Below are 16,008 nucleotides of genomic sequence, written 5' to 3'. Positions count from 1 at the left end.
ACAGCTCCTGTCATGGTTTTAAAGAAAGTGTTGGGCTGTCTATTAGTGATTAATCTGAAGATGAAATTTCTATAAACCTTGTGATGAGTGGCCCCTTATTTTACTCATGGCCACTTCACCTGAGAGCTTGCTCAAGCCAAACCAATGTAAATAACATTCTGTTGGATTAAACTAATGGCTTAGGAGGTCCATCAGATTCCAAAAACAGTCACTTAGATGCCAGTGGGACAGGTCTAAGAAAGATATAAAGATAGCAGCACATGCATTCTTATATTCTCAGGAACAATACGGACAATAATTGCTTTATTAATTGTGAAGGTGGATTAGCTTCAGTACGTAAGCACACATTAGATCAGTTTACTACCTTTGTTTAGGAAACCTGACATTCATCAGATATTTGGGGCATCAAACTGCCATAATCCATACTTCTTGACACTGTTGACTGGAGAATCCACCAGTTGTAGTCCAAAACATATATAGCACCTTTTGTATGTGGTGTTATCACAACAGCACAAACCACATTAGCTTCTGTTTGAATGGTAAGCCAAACTCGTATGGCTGAAGTACTTAGTATTATGTAGAAAACAAAACTCAAGAGGTTTTTCTTCCATCACAATTAAAACATTGATCTAAGATATAAAGACGTTGGCCTCAAGTAGAGTGCTTCCCATGTTCAACAGAGAATCTTATGGCATGAATATTGATTTTGGCATAAAATGTTTATATTATGGATTATTCATTTATGAGAATAAGTGGACTCTACTTCATTAAATATTATTCCATCAGGTTCTTTTAGGTGCTATGACTAAATTACTCCCCCACCCCTTGAACATTTGCTGTTCCACATTGTTTGATTTCCAGGTTTCACTGGAGATCTGTGACCTGTTTCTAGTAAATAATAAATGACGTAAAGGTATTTTTTGGACTGAACCAGTTTAGGCTGCAGATATGGTCTTCATGTTTGGTTGTTTATACAAAATCTCTTCCACATAGTGAGACTAAACTGTAGTCTCACATGCTATTTTTTTTCTTGCTGGAAAAAAATATCAGCCATGCAGTTCCCTCACCTTTAGTATGCAATTATACAGTCTAGGCACAGATTTCAGATTTCATCTGCTGTTTGTGCAAAATGAAGCCTATGATTATGCAATTGTTTAGGAAGCTACAACACATTGCTTTGGTGAGCTATTTTTCAGGGGGCTGTTTGTTTATATGGATAGGAACTAGTGTACATTCCTACATATAATAAAAAGTATGGAAGCTGTGGCTGACCAAACCTTCAAAAGGAAGACTAATTTTTTTCTTTGTAATTATGTTTTGGTGTTTATACTTTTATGAGTGACATCAGTTCATTGTTCCTTTTTCATTTTTGATTTCTTTAAACCTGATTGCTTAACCTGTGGATTTAATCAGTGGTGGGATTCAAATATGTGAACAACCAGTTCTCTGTGTGGATGCCGCTTCTGGAAGTCTGTTCTGGGCCTGGGCAACAAAAAATTAGCTACTGGTTCTGCCGAACTGGTGCAAATCGGCTGAATCCCACCACTGGATTTAATCATTCGCCATCTCTCAGACTAATTTATACCTTTTGCTATGTCTTTAGTGCTGCAAAATGCACACATTGCGGAAGAAACCTGGGCTTTACTGTTTATTCCATATTTTATTAATTACAGTTCATTTCGTTCTTCCTCCCCAGACTGCAAATACACCTGCCATCAGGAATGCAGAAGACTCATCCAGCTGGACTGCAGCCAGCGGGAAGGAGAGCCTCACAACAAACCTTCACCAGACAATACCTTAACACAGAACTATGGCCAGGTATGACTTTATAGCATCTCCACCTAAAGAGGAACAGAACTGAGTCTTTTCTGGAAGCTAAGGGATAATACAGGAATAATTCATAAAGATGTGGGTGAGAGAAGTAATGGCATTTTGTCAAAGTTTGAGAATTTGTAAAGAAATCCCCCCACCTAAGTATTGATATTACATTCTCCAGTAGACTTTTTCCCATTGTGGGGATGCATCTTTTTCACACGATTATAATTTGTATCTCTGCTCGTATATCTGACCATATGAAAATACTGGTATTTTGTGCTAGCCTACATTTGGTAAATTGCTGATTGTGCTAAATGGGTATTTAGATTAGACACACTGATGCAAATTAAAGGTGAAATCAGCAAAATATATTTTGCCACATGTTCTCACAGTATATGTCACATGCCATCTCTAGCGCAGAACCAACAGATTATTCCTGATAATAGTACTGATGTAAGAGAAGACATCAAGGAAGACATAAGGAAGGAGCCAGGGTTTTGTGAGATTGTGAAGTGCAACAGAAAAAAACCCTTATGTTTTAGTGGCACAATGATGCCAGGATCTGCGATGGAATTTGCAACCTCAGAATATGGTGGTGGACAAATTCATGAGGTTCTACTTCATAATGACCAGGTGGTATTTGCAGGAACTGAGATATCATGTCTCTGAACAGTGGCTACTAAACAATGGGAAGAGACAAATCTTTTTTGGCCACAAGAATGTAAGACAAATAAATGTTTCACTAAGTCTGGAGATAGCAATTAGAGCTCCTACATATTTTCTTGGCACCTGCCAGATTCCTGCCATATTGAACGTCACTTGTTTTTAAAGATACGTTTCATTGGAAAAAAAAGAGAAGCTGATGTTCTACAAAGCAAAACACTTCAACCAGCATTTTAATTTTCAGGTATGCCTCAAGGCGCTCTCCACATTAGCATCCAAAGGCAGTCTTAGCAAATAAAAGGAAGATTCCTGGTAATATACTCCCTGTCCTGTAAAACATAGAAAAATGGATAAAACATCTGAAGGTACTATAGAGGCATTATTTTAGAAATGTTGCACTAATATAGAAGAAAGAAAGTGGCATTGTTGCCATGATATTAAAGCATTATCTTCCATAGAGGAGTTGGAACAATGTGGCAAAATTAGTAGGTTGTATTTCACAATCCTGTAGTTGATCATGATCTAAGCTCTTCCTCTGAGGAGTAGGTCAGAATTGGTTATTGTTTTTAGATTTAGGTATAGCCTGCCTCCAAGCTGATTCTGGGTGGCTTACAATTTCAAACCAAAATAAATTTAAGAGATAGTAGAATATAAATAAGCAAGAATAAGCAAAGGCAGGTTAGGGTTGCTTGTTGGGCCCAGGAGTCAGGTTAGAAAAGAGGGATGGAAAGGAAGGAAGAACAGTAAAAAGGTTTGGGAGGCATTGATTTCCAAGACTTTAATAGGGCGGTGTCTGGAAGCTGTATACTCTAGACAATAATTTCAGTCTCCCTTACACCTCTGCTTTTGGAATTTGGGTCCCATGAATTATTATTATTATTATTATTATTTTGGTCTGGATATATTCATGACTTTCATCTGAACTACAACCATTCTTCTAGCCAGGTCCCTCTTGGTTCTAGTACAGTATTTCTGTAACTAAAGTATCTCTGCAAATCAACTTGACTTACAACCATTCGCTTAGTGAGCATTTGAAGTCACAACAGCACTGAAAAAAGTGACTTATGACTGTTCTTCACAATTAAGACCATTGCAGTATCCCCCTGGTCACATGATCAAAATTCAGATGCTTGGCAACTGACATTTGTTTATGTCGGGTGCAGTGTCCTGGGTCCATATGATCACCTTTTGCGAGCTTCTGACATGCAAAGTCAATGGGGAAACCAGATTCACTTAACAACCGTGTTACTAACTTAACAACTGCATTGATTCATTTAGCAACTGGGACAAGAAAGGTAGTAAAATGGAACAAAACTCCCTTAACAACTATCTTGCTTAGCAATGGAAATTTTGGCTCAATTGTGGTTGTAAGTCGAGGACTAGGGTATATTGCGCTTCCTCTCTTGACCCCAGCTGCAAATTTTAAAAGCCAAGTTGTTTCATCCAGATGTTACAGTTAGCAGGAGACTTCCATAATAAAAATATTTGTTTTCTGGAAAATATATGCATAATTGTATATTTCACTTAATATTGTGTCTCACTAACATGCTATTCAAAGTGATCCTTTGGTAACAGAAGTTATAATTTTTATAAAAGATACAAGAGCCATGCCATAGAAGATTCAAATGTATTTCATCTGATCATGAAAATTTAAAAGAGGAAAAATGTCTTTAAAGGGCTTTTTTATTTTAATAAGAAAAGAAAAATAAATAGGTTTTGAAAAGCCTACTTCTTCTTTTGATTTCTGGGGTTGAATAAAGTGCTCTGATTTTGTTTTTCCATTGGATGGGAGATAAATTTAGTAGAGAAATGGATTTTCTGCCTCATGGGAAATGCTGAATTTCCTGTAACACTTTTTATTCATTTATCAATTTTAAAATATTGGAGTTTTTACTCTTTCACATTCTGAGTACAAAGAATGTCAACTCTTTGTTTCTCTATATGTTCTAGATTTATTATTCTTTTGTATGGCACATCTATTCTTTTCAATGGATTTTGTGCAGGGAAATATTTGTAACTAGGGGAAAACCCCTCCTTCCTTCTATCTTGCAAAAAAAAGCATATCCCATTAACTGTGATTAACTTTGCTTAGGACGAGGGATGGCAACTTCTGTCCTAAAAGGAACATGTGATTCTTGATATAATTTTTTAAAAAAAACTCAACAAGAGGTTACTTCAAAATCTTTCTAGTAAGAAAAGTTAGTTGGGAGGGAGCCTGGAGAGGAAAGGTTGCAATAGAAAGTTTATTTTTGTTTTTACCCTGTTCCTCCCTTCAGCTCTTCTTATTATACCAATAACTTCTAAGACAATGATTCTCAACCCTAGAAATTTTATTGTACGTGGACTTCAAGATTTATGACACTTGAATATAACACTAAGATGCAGAGGTTGACCCCTTCATGGATTACTGCCTTGTCGTGGCGAAGGGGCTTGCGTAATTCAATGAAGCTATGAGCTATGCCGTGCAGGGCCACCCAAGATGGACAAGTCATAGCAGACAGTTCTGACAAAACGTGATCCACTGGAGAAGGAAATGGCAACCCACTCCAGTATCTTTGCCATGAAAACCCCATGGACAGTACAAAAAGGCAAAAAGATATGACTCTGGAAGATGAGCCCCTCAGGTCAGAAGGCATCCAATATGCTACTGGGGAAGAGCAGAAGGCTAGTACTAGTAGCACCAGAAAGAATGAAACGACTGGGCCAAAGCCGAATGGATGCTTAGCTGTGTATGTATGTGGTGGTGAAAGGAAAGTCTGATGCTGTAAAGATTTTTTCTCCATAGGAACCTGGAATGTAAGATCCATGAATCAAGGAAAGCTGGACGTGGTCAAACAAGAGATGATAAGACTGAACATCAACATCTTAGGAATCAGTGAAGTAAAATGGACAGGAATGGGTGAATTTAATTCAGATGACCATCAGGTATACTACTGTGGGCAAGAATCCCTCAGAAGAAATGGAGTAGCCTTCATAGTCAATAAAAGAGTAGGAAAAGCAATACTGGGATACAATCCCCAAAATGGCAGAATGATCTCAGTTCGAATCCAAGGCAAACCATTCAATATCACAGTAGTCCAAGTCTATGCCCCAACCACCAGTGCTGAAGAGGATGAAATTGACTGGTTCTATGAAGCCCTACAGCACCTTATAGAACTAACACCAAAAAAATGATGTCCTCATCATCATGGGGGATTGGAATGCTAAAGTAGGAAGCCAAAAGATAACCGGAATAACAGGCAAGTTTGGCCTTGGAGTACAAAATGAAGCATGGCACAGGCTGATAGAATTCTGTCAAGAGAATACGATGGTCATAGCAAACACTCTTTTCCAACAACCCAAGAGACGGCTGGACATCACCAGACAGTCAACACAGAAATCAGATTGACTATGTGCTCTGCAGCCAAAGATGGAGAAGCTCTATACAGTCAGTAAAAACAAGACCAGGAGCTGACTGTGGCTTAGACCATGAGCTTCTTGTTGCAACATTTAGGTTTAAATTGAAGAAAGTAGGGAAAAGCACTAGGCCACTTAAGTATGAACTAAATCATATCCCTGATGAATATACAGTAGAGGTGACAAATAGATTTAAGGAATTAGATGTGATAGACAGAGTAGCTGAAGAACTATGGACGGAGGTTTGCAACATTGTACAAGAGGTAGCAACTAAAACCATCCCAAAGAAAAAGAAATGCAAGAAAGCAAAATGGCTGTCTGAGGAAGCTTTGCAAATAGCTGAGGAAAGGAGGGAAGCGAAAGGCAAGGGAGAAAAAGAAAGATATACCCAATTGAATGCAGAATTCCAGAGAATAGGTAGAAGAGATAATAATGCCTTCTTAAATGAATAGTGCAAAGAAATGGAAGAAAACAATAGAATAGGGAGGACTAGATATCTCTTCAAGAAAATTGAATAGATGAAGGGAACATTTCATGCAAAAATGGGCATGATAAAGGGCCAAAATGGCAGGGACCTAACAGAGGAAGAAGAGATTAAGAACAGGTGGAAAAATTACACAGAAGAACTATACAAGAATGAGCTTAATGTTCCTGATAACCATGATGAGGTGGTCACTGACCTCGAGCCAGACATCCTGGAATGTGAAGTGAAGTGGGCCTTAGAAAAGCTGAGCAACAAAAAAGCTAGTGGAGGTGACAGTATTCCAGCAGTGCTATTCAAAATCTTAAAAGACGATGCAGTAAAAGTGCTACACTCAATTTGCCAGCAAATTTGGAAAACTCAACAGTGGCCACAGGATTGGAAAAGATCAGTTTACATTCCAATTCCAAAGAAAGGCAGCCCCAAAGAATGTTCAAATTATCGCACCATTGCTCTCATTTCACATGCTAGTAAAGTTATACTTAAAATCCTACAAGCTAGACTCAAGCAGTGTGTGGATCGAGAACTACCAGAAGTACAGGCAGATTTCGAAGAGGTAGAGGAACTAGAGATCAAATTTCTAACATATGCTGGATCATGGAGAACGCTAGGGAATTCCAGAAAAACATCTACTTCTGCTTCATTGACTATGCTATAGAATTTGATTGTGTGGATCACAACAAACTGTGGAAAGTTCTTAAAGAGATGGGAGTACCAGACCATCTTATTTGTCTCTTGAGAAACCTATATGCGGGTCAAGAAGCAACAGTGAGAACTGGACACAGAACCACTGTTTGGTTCAAAATTGGGAAGGAATCTGGCAAGGCTGTATACTGTCACCCTGCCTGTTTAACTTATATGCAAAGCACATTGTTAGGACTATGTCTATTGCCTAACTGGTTGGGTTGGCATTATATAAACCAAGACTGTATGGTTGCAGTTAAAGCTGTATTGTATACCTTTAATAGTGAATGCACCGTGCTATATTTTCTGCTGATTGGTCAGCAATGTACCTAATGGCCATAAGAGGGAGCTAGAGACACGGCTTTTCTCTCTCTGTTACAATTCATGTGTCTCTGCTATTGATTACTGTTTGTCGTGGTTTGTGGGTTGGTTTGCTACTGTATGCAGAACCTGAAGAACTGTGATTAATGTGTTTTGACTTACTGCCTGGTAAGACGACTCTGTAGTGGATAATCCTTGGAGTGTTGCTATCGGCTATACTTTAAGTATCTGTGTATGACCTGGACTGTTTCTTGGACTGTGCTATTACTTTATCCTACAGGTAAACTCTTTACACAACTCAGTGTATCTGTGTAGCTGCTGTACACAATTCATTACTCTCACAATCCTGTTTTTCTGTGCAAACTTTTGTGTTTTTTTTAAGAGTAGCTCTGCACATCCTTTTCACACATCATGAGAAAGGCAGGGCTAGATGAATCAAAAGTTGGAATTAAGATTGCCGGGAGAAATATCAACAACCTAAGATATGCAGATTATACCACTCTAATGGCAGAAAGTAAAGAGGAACTAAAGAGCCTCTTGTTGTGAGTGAAGAAGGAGAGTGCAAATGTTGGCTTGAAACTTAACATTAAGAAAACTAAGATCATGGCATCCAGCCCTCTCAATTCCTGGCAAATAGATGGGGAAGAAATGGAGGTAGTGACAGATTTTATTTTCCTGGGCTCCAAGTTCACCGCAGATGGGGACTGCAGCCAAGAAATTAAAAGACGCTTGCTCCTGGGGAGGAAAGCCATGGCAAATCTAGACAGCACACTAAAAAGCAGAGACATCACCCTGTCAACAAAAGTGCATATAGTCAAGGCTATGGTCTTCCCAGTTGCAATGTATGGCTGTGAAAGTTGGATCGTAAAGGCTGAATGCCGAAGAATTGAGGCCTTTGAACTATGGTGCTGGAGAAGACTCCTGCAAGTCCCTTGGACTGCAAGACAATCAAACCGGTTAGTCCTAGAGATCAACCCTGACTGCTCTTTAGAAGGCCAGATCCTGAAGTTGAAACTCAAATACTTTGGCCACGTAATGACAAGGAAAGACTCATTGGAGAAGAGCCTAATGCTGGGAAAGGTTGAGGGCAAAAGAAGGGGACGACAGAGAATGAGGTGGCTGGATGGAGTCACTGAAGCAGTAGGCGTGAACCTAAATGGACTCCAGAAGATGGTAGAGCACAGGAAGGCCTGGAGGAACATTGTCCATGGGGTTGCAATGGGTCGGACACGACTTTGCAACTAACAACAACAAGGAGAGGTTGACAAACACTGCTAAGTGAATACAACCTTCAATAGGTTTGGGTGTTTGATGGTAACTTTATACAGAATAGAACAGAATAACAGAGTTGGAAGGGACTTTGGAGGTCTTCTAAACCAGCTCCCCGTTTAGGCAGGAAACCCTATACCTTTTCAGACAAATGGTTGTCAATCTCTTCTTAAAAACTTCCAGTATTGGAACATTCACAACTTCTGGAGGCAGGTTGTGCCACTGATTAATTGTTCTAACTGTCAGGAAATTTCTTCTTAGCTCTAGGTTGCTTCTCTCATTAATTAGTTTCCATTCGTTGCTTCTTGTACTGTCTTCAGGTGCTTTGGAGAATAGCTTGACTCCCTGTTCTTTGTGGCAACCCATGAGTTATTGGAATACTGCTATCATATCACCCCTAGTCCTTTTAATTGAGCTAGACATATCCAATTCCAGTAACTGTTCTTTATATGTTTTAGTCTCCAGTCCCCTGATCATCTTTGTTACTCTTCTCTGTACTCTTTCTAGAGTCTCAACATCTTTTTTACATTGTAGTGACCAAAACTGGATGCAGTGTTCCAATTATAAAGTGGTATTAGCACTTCCCATGATCTTGATTCTATCCCTCTGTTAATGCAGCCTAGAACTGTGTTGGCTTTTTTGGCAGCTGCGGCACATTTCTGGTTCATATTTAAGTGATTGTCCACTAGGACTCCAAGATCCCTTTCACAGTTCACCCAAATTGGTGATGAAGATGTTGAAGAATACTGGGCCTAAAACAGAACCTTCAGGTATCCCACTGCATACTTCCCTCCATGTAGGACTACTTCCATTGAGGACTACTCATTGAGTGCGGCTGGTCAGCCAGTTACAAATCCATCTGGTGGCGATGCAGTCTAACTCACATTTTTCTATCTTATCTAGTAGTAGGCTGTGGTCTACTTTATCAAATGCCTTACTGAAGTCTAAGTAAATTATATCCACAGCATTCTTCTAGTCTAGTAATTTTATTACCTTGTCAAAGAATGCAGTAAGATTTATCTGGCATGATCTGTTTTTGACAAACAGATGTTGGCTTTTGGTTATGACTATGTTTGCCTCTAGGTGTTCACTGAATTGTTGCTTGATTATCTTTTCCAGGATCTTCCCAGTTATTGAGGTCAGGCTAATAAGTCCGTAATTTCCTGGATATATATATTTTATTTTTTATTTTTTATTTTAATTCCATTTATATCCCGCCCTTCTCCGAAGACTCAGGGCGGCTTACAAGCTTAGCAGTAGCCTTCATTCTATGTATATGCCTGCTTATTAGGGCTTTCGCCCCCCCCCCAAGCGGCATTATTACAAAGTCAGCTTAATTGCCCCCAACAATCTGGGTCCTCATTTTACCTACCTCGGAAGGATGGAAGGCTGAGTCAACCTTGAGCCTGGTGGGATGCGAACCTGCACTAATTGCAGGCAGCTGGGGTTACTTAAGGAGGCATTAGCCCACTGCTCCACCAAATATATATTTCCTTTTTTGAAAAGGAAACTACATCAGCTCTTTTCCAGTCCTCTGGTAGTTCCCTGGTGCTCCAGGATCGTTGAAAGATATAGTTCAGTGGTTCTGAGATCACATCTGCCAGTTCCTTGAAAACCTTGGGGGTGGGGGTAATCCATCTAGTCCTGGTGATTTGAACCTTGTCTAGGGTGGACAGGTGCTCACTTACCATTTTCTTGCCTATTTTAATTTGTCTTTCTAATCTGTTTTTTATGATACTGTTTTTGATAGGTTGGAGTGTTTTTTCCCTTTGTGTAAAGATGGATGCAAAAAACGGGTTAAGTAGTTCTACTTTCTCCCTGTTGCTTGTCACCTTCTTGCCACTTTCTTCCACTAATGGAACAATTGTTTTCTTGACTTTTTTCTTGTTTTTTACATGTTTACATATCCAGTATAAGTTCACCCATGATATACTAAAAACTTGAACTTCCCTTATTTTTATCTTAATTATTGTTCTTGTAATATTATTTGCCTTTTATAAAAAAAAACAATATTTTTTATTTTAAAGAAAAATCATAGACATAGTAGAATGATGAGACTTGAACAAACATTATTGAAGTACATAATTAAAAAGAAGTGAATCAGGTACAAAAACCAAAAACAAATGGCAGCCTTCCCTCCCCCCTCCCAAAAAAACCTGAGCTATACATATGTGATCTTGAGGAAAAATAAATATTTTAAACATTGATGCTCAATCACTCCAGAGTATTTGTATGAAAAAATATTGTTCATTGGGAAAGTGTTAATCAAACTAAAAAATGATCAAGTTGTAATACATTTATTGTAGGCTTTTTGTAGGGTCTTTCAAAAGGGATTAGGTAAATTTTTCAGTCAGAATAATTCCTATACGTTTAAATAACGCTGATCCAGTGACTGGTAGACTTTTCTTCTTCAGTGTTTTGAGAAATGAATCACTTTCTTATTTTGTACCAGTTTATATATCTTCTATAATTTATAAATGATTCAGTTTACTTGAAGAGTAAACCATGCAATCTAGAAAGTTACCATTCAGAAAATGTAATTTTTGTTAAATGTAATGGTGCTGTGAATTATCTTGATGATCTCTGTTTGACAGTCTGCTAGTCTTATTTTTTATTTAGCTTCTGTTGAGTTACTAGTGGATAGTGATGTCTAGCAATGTTTTAAGAGTTTCTGCAATTATAGTGGACTTAACTCCTGTGCATGGACCCTTCCTTCTTCCCATCCTGACAGTCAGGATATAAACACCTGTATAACTAAATGTTTTACCCATCAACAGCACTTGGGGGAGCTGAAAGACAAATTAATTTAATTGACAGCACATGTTTACTAAGGATGGTGTTATGCCAAAACAAAGATTATTGGACAGTGCTCAAAAAAAGCAGACAGACAGGTTTTTTCATACTTCAATTATGAGATGAACAGGACTGCTACATCTTGTTGAAAAAAAATACATACATTTATCATATGACTCAATTTAGATATTTATGTAACTACGACTGTTGAAATCTGCCACTTAGTTAGAGATTAAACTGGTCCAAAGGTGCTGATAACTAGGAAACGTGCTGTAATTTTTGATTGCCACTTGGCATAAGTGTGCAAAAGTTCAGTGCTGTATGTTTCCTTAATGCTTTTTAGAGGAATGCAGTAATCATACAGACTAACCAGTGAGGCAGTGAGACGATCACCTCTGCCACACTGTGAGATTTTTTTTAATGTCTTATCAAATCAAAGTTTTCAAGGATTTAGATTTTGTAGATAGCCTTTTGTAGATCATTCTATGGCAGGCATTAAAATACCATTGAAAACTTGGTTCTTAGCTCCTGTTTATAGTTTTGGAGGATAAGGAATTATTTCTCTGTTCAGGACCATGCATTTTGATAAAGTTACATAAGTTATTATTGTAAATTAATCTTAAAATCATAATGCAATAATGTGATTATTTTTTGGAAAGCACATACTATATGGTGGCAATTTAAGCATACATGTTTGAGAGATGATCTTGCACATTAATGCAAACTTAGCTACTTCATGATTTTATAAGTGTATAAAATCATGAAGTGAAGTAATAAAAATCACGTGTCACGTTGTAAAGTTTTCTTAGAGGAAAACTGGTTTGTTCATCTTTCTGACCACAAACATAGTGTTTTAACCAAACGTTGCTCAGTGAAGAAAGGAACCTCTTTTGAGTGCCACCCTTTCCTTCCATGCTAATTTTTAAAATATTTAGATGTCTGGCAAGGTAAATGTACAACCTATCCTGTTAAATCTTGTTCTATTGTATATTATACATCTTCTGCCTCTGTCCAATTTTTTTGGTTGCTGTTTGGTTTTTAAGTTATGTTATCATTGTCAACTTTCTTTTGGACACAAAGAACCGTGGTGTTTATTGGTTCAATATTTACCAAAACAAAACCTGTTTTGGTGACAATTTCAGGGATGAGTAAAGTTGAAAATGTCAAGTGTAACTGCAATTTGGGTTCTACCAGAGCAGAACTGTAGATAGTTTTAATGTGCAGAGTTTGTCCTTGAGGTATGTATATTCATTGACATTTTTTAAAATTATTATGCCAGTCAGAGTTCTTAATCTTATCAAGCTTCTAATGACTTATAAAGTGATGAATTGCATCTGAAGCTGTGGATAATATGAAGCACAGGTGATATATTCTTTCCCAACCTCCAGGTAGATGTTACTGTTGAATATGGTGATTTTGTCAGAATGACAAAAGCAGCATCATCCCATCATATGCAGGCTCTACCACTTTCATATAACATCATGATGAGTGCACAAAAATGGTAGAGCTTGCATTGCAATGCTTCTTCTTCAGTACTTTCATTTATCCACCCGCCCTGCCTTTCTGGGAGGCCTCTCTCTCTAATACTGGCCTTGCTGATAGGGAATTCTGGGAGTTGTCATTCACCTGATTTGGAGGTCATTGGTGGGAAAGGCTTATGGGGATTCTCAGTCATCCAGTTCATGGTTGTCCCAAAGGTGCTTTCCTAAACAAACAAAGTCCAGTTGCCTTTTTGAAAAAGCACATTGGGATTATTCCTAAAGGTCAGGAGCTAAATAAAAATAATCAAATCAGACTCAAAGATTTGGGAAAATGCAAACCTGGGACTCTGAGTATGTTCCCATCGAGGTTATATCACATAGTTCACTTCTTCCTATATTCTGTATTTCAATCAGCAAATGCAGAAATCATCAAGTCATTTTTATTGACTTGGTTTTCAGCCAAAAAAAAAAGTCTATGAAGGATTTCCAATCTTTTAAGAAAGTATTTGTAGTTTTATCCCTGATGAAACAGGTCAATTTTGAAATTTCTGTTAATTTTGTAATTATTAATCCAATGTCTATTGTAAGTAGTTCTTTATTTTTTGATCTTTTTCATAAGGTAAGTAGCATTGCTGTACTTAACACATATAAAACTAAATTCCCATGTGTCTTTTCTAACTGACTATCCATAAGTCCTAGTGGAAAAAAATGGTTTATTTGAATGTTAATTTTTAAAAAATCCTTGAATCACCATACATATTTGTACAGTGTACCACAAGTAAATCAGTTACCTTCATATATTGTGCAAACCAACCCAAAGCTGCTAATGTTGCCGCTTTGAAACTTATTATCCTTTGGCAGGAAATACAAATATTAAAAAAGATGCATATGTGCCTCAGCTATAGTTAATTGAGCAGGTTGAAATGTGCGAAGTAATATACAGAAATGAAAAGGGTTGTGAGTATAAAACCTATAGAGTTGCACAGATTTTAAAATGCATTTTTACAAGAAAGGGATTGGACAAGTTGTAGCAAAGAAATGTGTTTAAAAAGCTCTTTCTTTCCAAGCAAATATTAGTATTCTTGGACAAAGATATTTTGACACCCAGAGATTGGAAGAAGGTAGCTGAGATCAGTATTTCAGCCTAAACCTAGAGAAATCAAAGGAATTTTTTTTAAAAAAAAAACCAAAAACCCCATTCTGGGCTATTTGACTAAGCTTGAAATTATTGTGTCAAAGTACTTCTAACATAACAGTTGGTGACAAATAATTAAAAAACCTCTGATGGATGATGATTACTAAGGTTCTGATAAAAGCGGCCACTTCTTTGAGCAACGAATGCTGGAAAAAATCTTTCTGACTGTTCTAAAATTAGCACAGAACACAGATGGGTTCCTGCATTGAAATGTTGCTAGGGAATCTCTGTTTTTCTTCTTTCCTTTTACCATATATGTCAGTCAGATATATTTCAGTATATGAAATAGGAAATGTACATGGATGCTTATTATAACAGGTGTCACAGACCATCTCCAGTAGAGGCCCAACTTTCTAAATGTCCCTAAAGTCCTTGTGGAATCCCATGATTATTCTTCAACATCCTTTCCCCATTAGTTTCTCTCCCCCCACTCTCTATTGCAAAAACTTATTAAAATAGATACTGAGCGGAGAATAGATAAGCATAATTTTGGAGAGCTTTTCACTACTTACGCCTTAAGCCTATCATACTGTAGGATGTTTACCTGGGAGCATACGCCAAGTAATACATATTTAATCAGCAGCTCTCATCTTTGCCCCTCCCTTTTGTAAAGGTTTGCTATGGATACTGGAGAGCCAGAAGCAGGTTGTTTCCTCCCCTGTGGGAGTATAACTCTGTTTCTCTATTTCTTCCATTCCCAAGTTGTGTCACTCAAAACCAACTGAGATACCGTCAATGCTCTCTTAAGAACTATGTCAGAAATCTTGCAAGAGGAAGTGGTTCAAGAGAAAAAGAATCAGGAAAGAGTGGGGTGGGGGGTGGGGGCAGAGGAAGGCGATACTGCTCTCGCAATTAGGCTTGCAGAGAGACCAATGAAGCCGCACAGATGGTGAGCAAGTTTGTGAGTCAAGAGCAAAAGAAAACTCCCTCGGGTCCTGGCACCCAGTTTGTTTCTGGAAAACAGCCAAACGAGGGAGCTTGGTGGAGGAGGAAAGGAAAGGTTCTCCTGGCAAGATTTTTTGTTTCACTCTTGCTTGCTTGCTTACTTTGTTAAAAAAAGAAAAAGAAAGAAAAAATCCAGCACCATTATTTGATTTGCTGATGAGAACAAACTGTTACAAGGCATGGCAAGTAGGAGCTGGAGGAGGTGAAACTGTGCTCACTGTTGATTGCACAGGAACTCGATTGAGAAACTGCACAGTTGCTGCAGTGAGCTGAGACTCAGAGGTACCTGACTGTCTGGCTTCCTGGAGTTGACATGTTCTGAAGATCTTGGAACTCTTCCTCAGATGACTGTCCATAAGAGCATGAGTAGTGGCTACTGTAGTTTGGATGAAGACTTGGAGGAGTGTTTTTTTACAGCCAAAACCACCTTGTTTAGGAATCCCCAGAGCAAACTCGCTGCAAAGGTAACAAGACTCTACAGTGTTTAAACTTCCATGGTAAATCTCTAAATTTAGATGTCAGTCTATCAAAATCAGTTGACAGCTTAGCAATCTTTGATTGGGATTCTTTTGCAATAGGTGCTGAAAGCAATTATTATGAGATTATATTTGTCCAATGTTTGATTTTGCTATTGGTATGATGTTCTCTGGTTGTTGAAGTTAGCTGATTGAGATGCTGTGCTTGCTCTTCATATATAATATTTTTGCAAAATTAACTTTACAAAACTTGTCTGTGGCTTGTTGATAAAGTAAATGAATGACAATTGAAATGTGATCCTAGTATATTCAGTCTAATGATGTGTGAAGTGTGTTTCTTCTCCAAGACATTCTTGCTTGAATATTTTCCCCTCGTGTGGATAGTCAATGCCATAGATTTACAAATAGAGGCCGTAGACCAATTCACATATTCAGGAGTGTTGGTTCTCATAGATGAGGAGAATGTTCTGTATATAATCTGATTTATAG

General features: G+C 37.9%; 1 protein-coding gene across 3 annotated transcripts in view; it reads left to right on the top strand.

Moving 5' to 3' along the window:
• The window catches only part of RASSF5 (Ras association domain family member 5), a 76,035-nt gene that overhangs the window by 27,998 nt on the left and 32,029 nt on the right, over nt 1-16,008 (top strand). For 2 of the 3 annotated variants that reach the window (XR_014492084.1, XM_083359275.1), the window contains exon 2: nt 1,697-1,818. Coding sequence is in view for 2 of the 3 variants with exons in the window: in XM_083359275.1 (XP_083215401.1) it covers nt 1,697-1,818 (122 nt within the window). In the remaining variant the exon portion in view is untranslated. Of the gene's footprint in view, nt 1-1,696; nt 1,819-14,957; nt 15,508-16,008 lie in introns of those variants that run through there. The other variant, XM_083359276.1, reaches the window with a different exon arrangement.

Source organism: Vipera ursinii, assembly GCF_947247035.1.
Source record: "Vipera ursinii genome assembly, chromosome: 3".
Lineage (NCBI taxonomy): Eukaryota > Metazoa > Chordata > Lepidosauria > Squamata > Viperidae > Vipera > Vipera ursinii.
The sequence above is the reverse complement of the archived record's forward strand: the minus strand, read 5'-3'. Positions and strand labels throughout refer to the sequence as shown.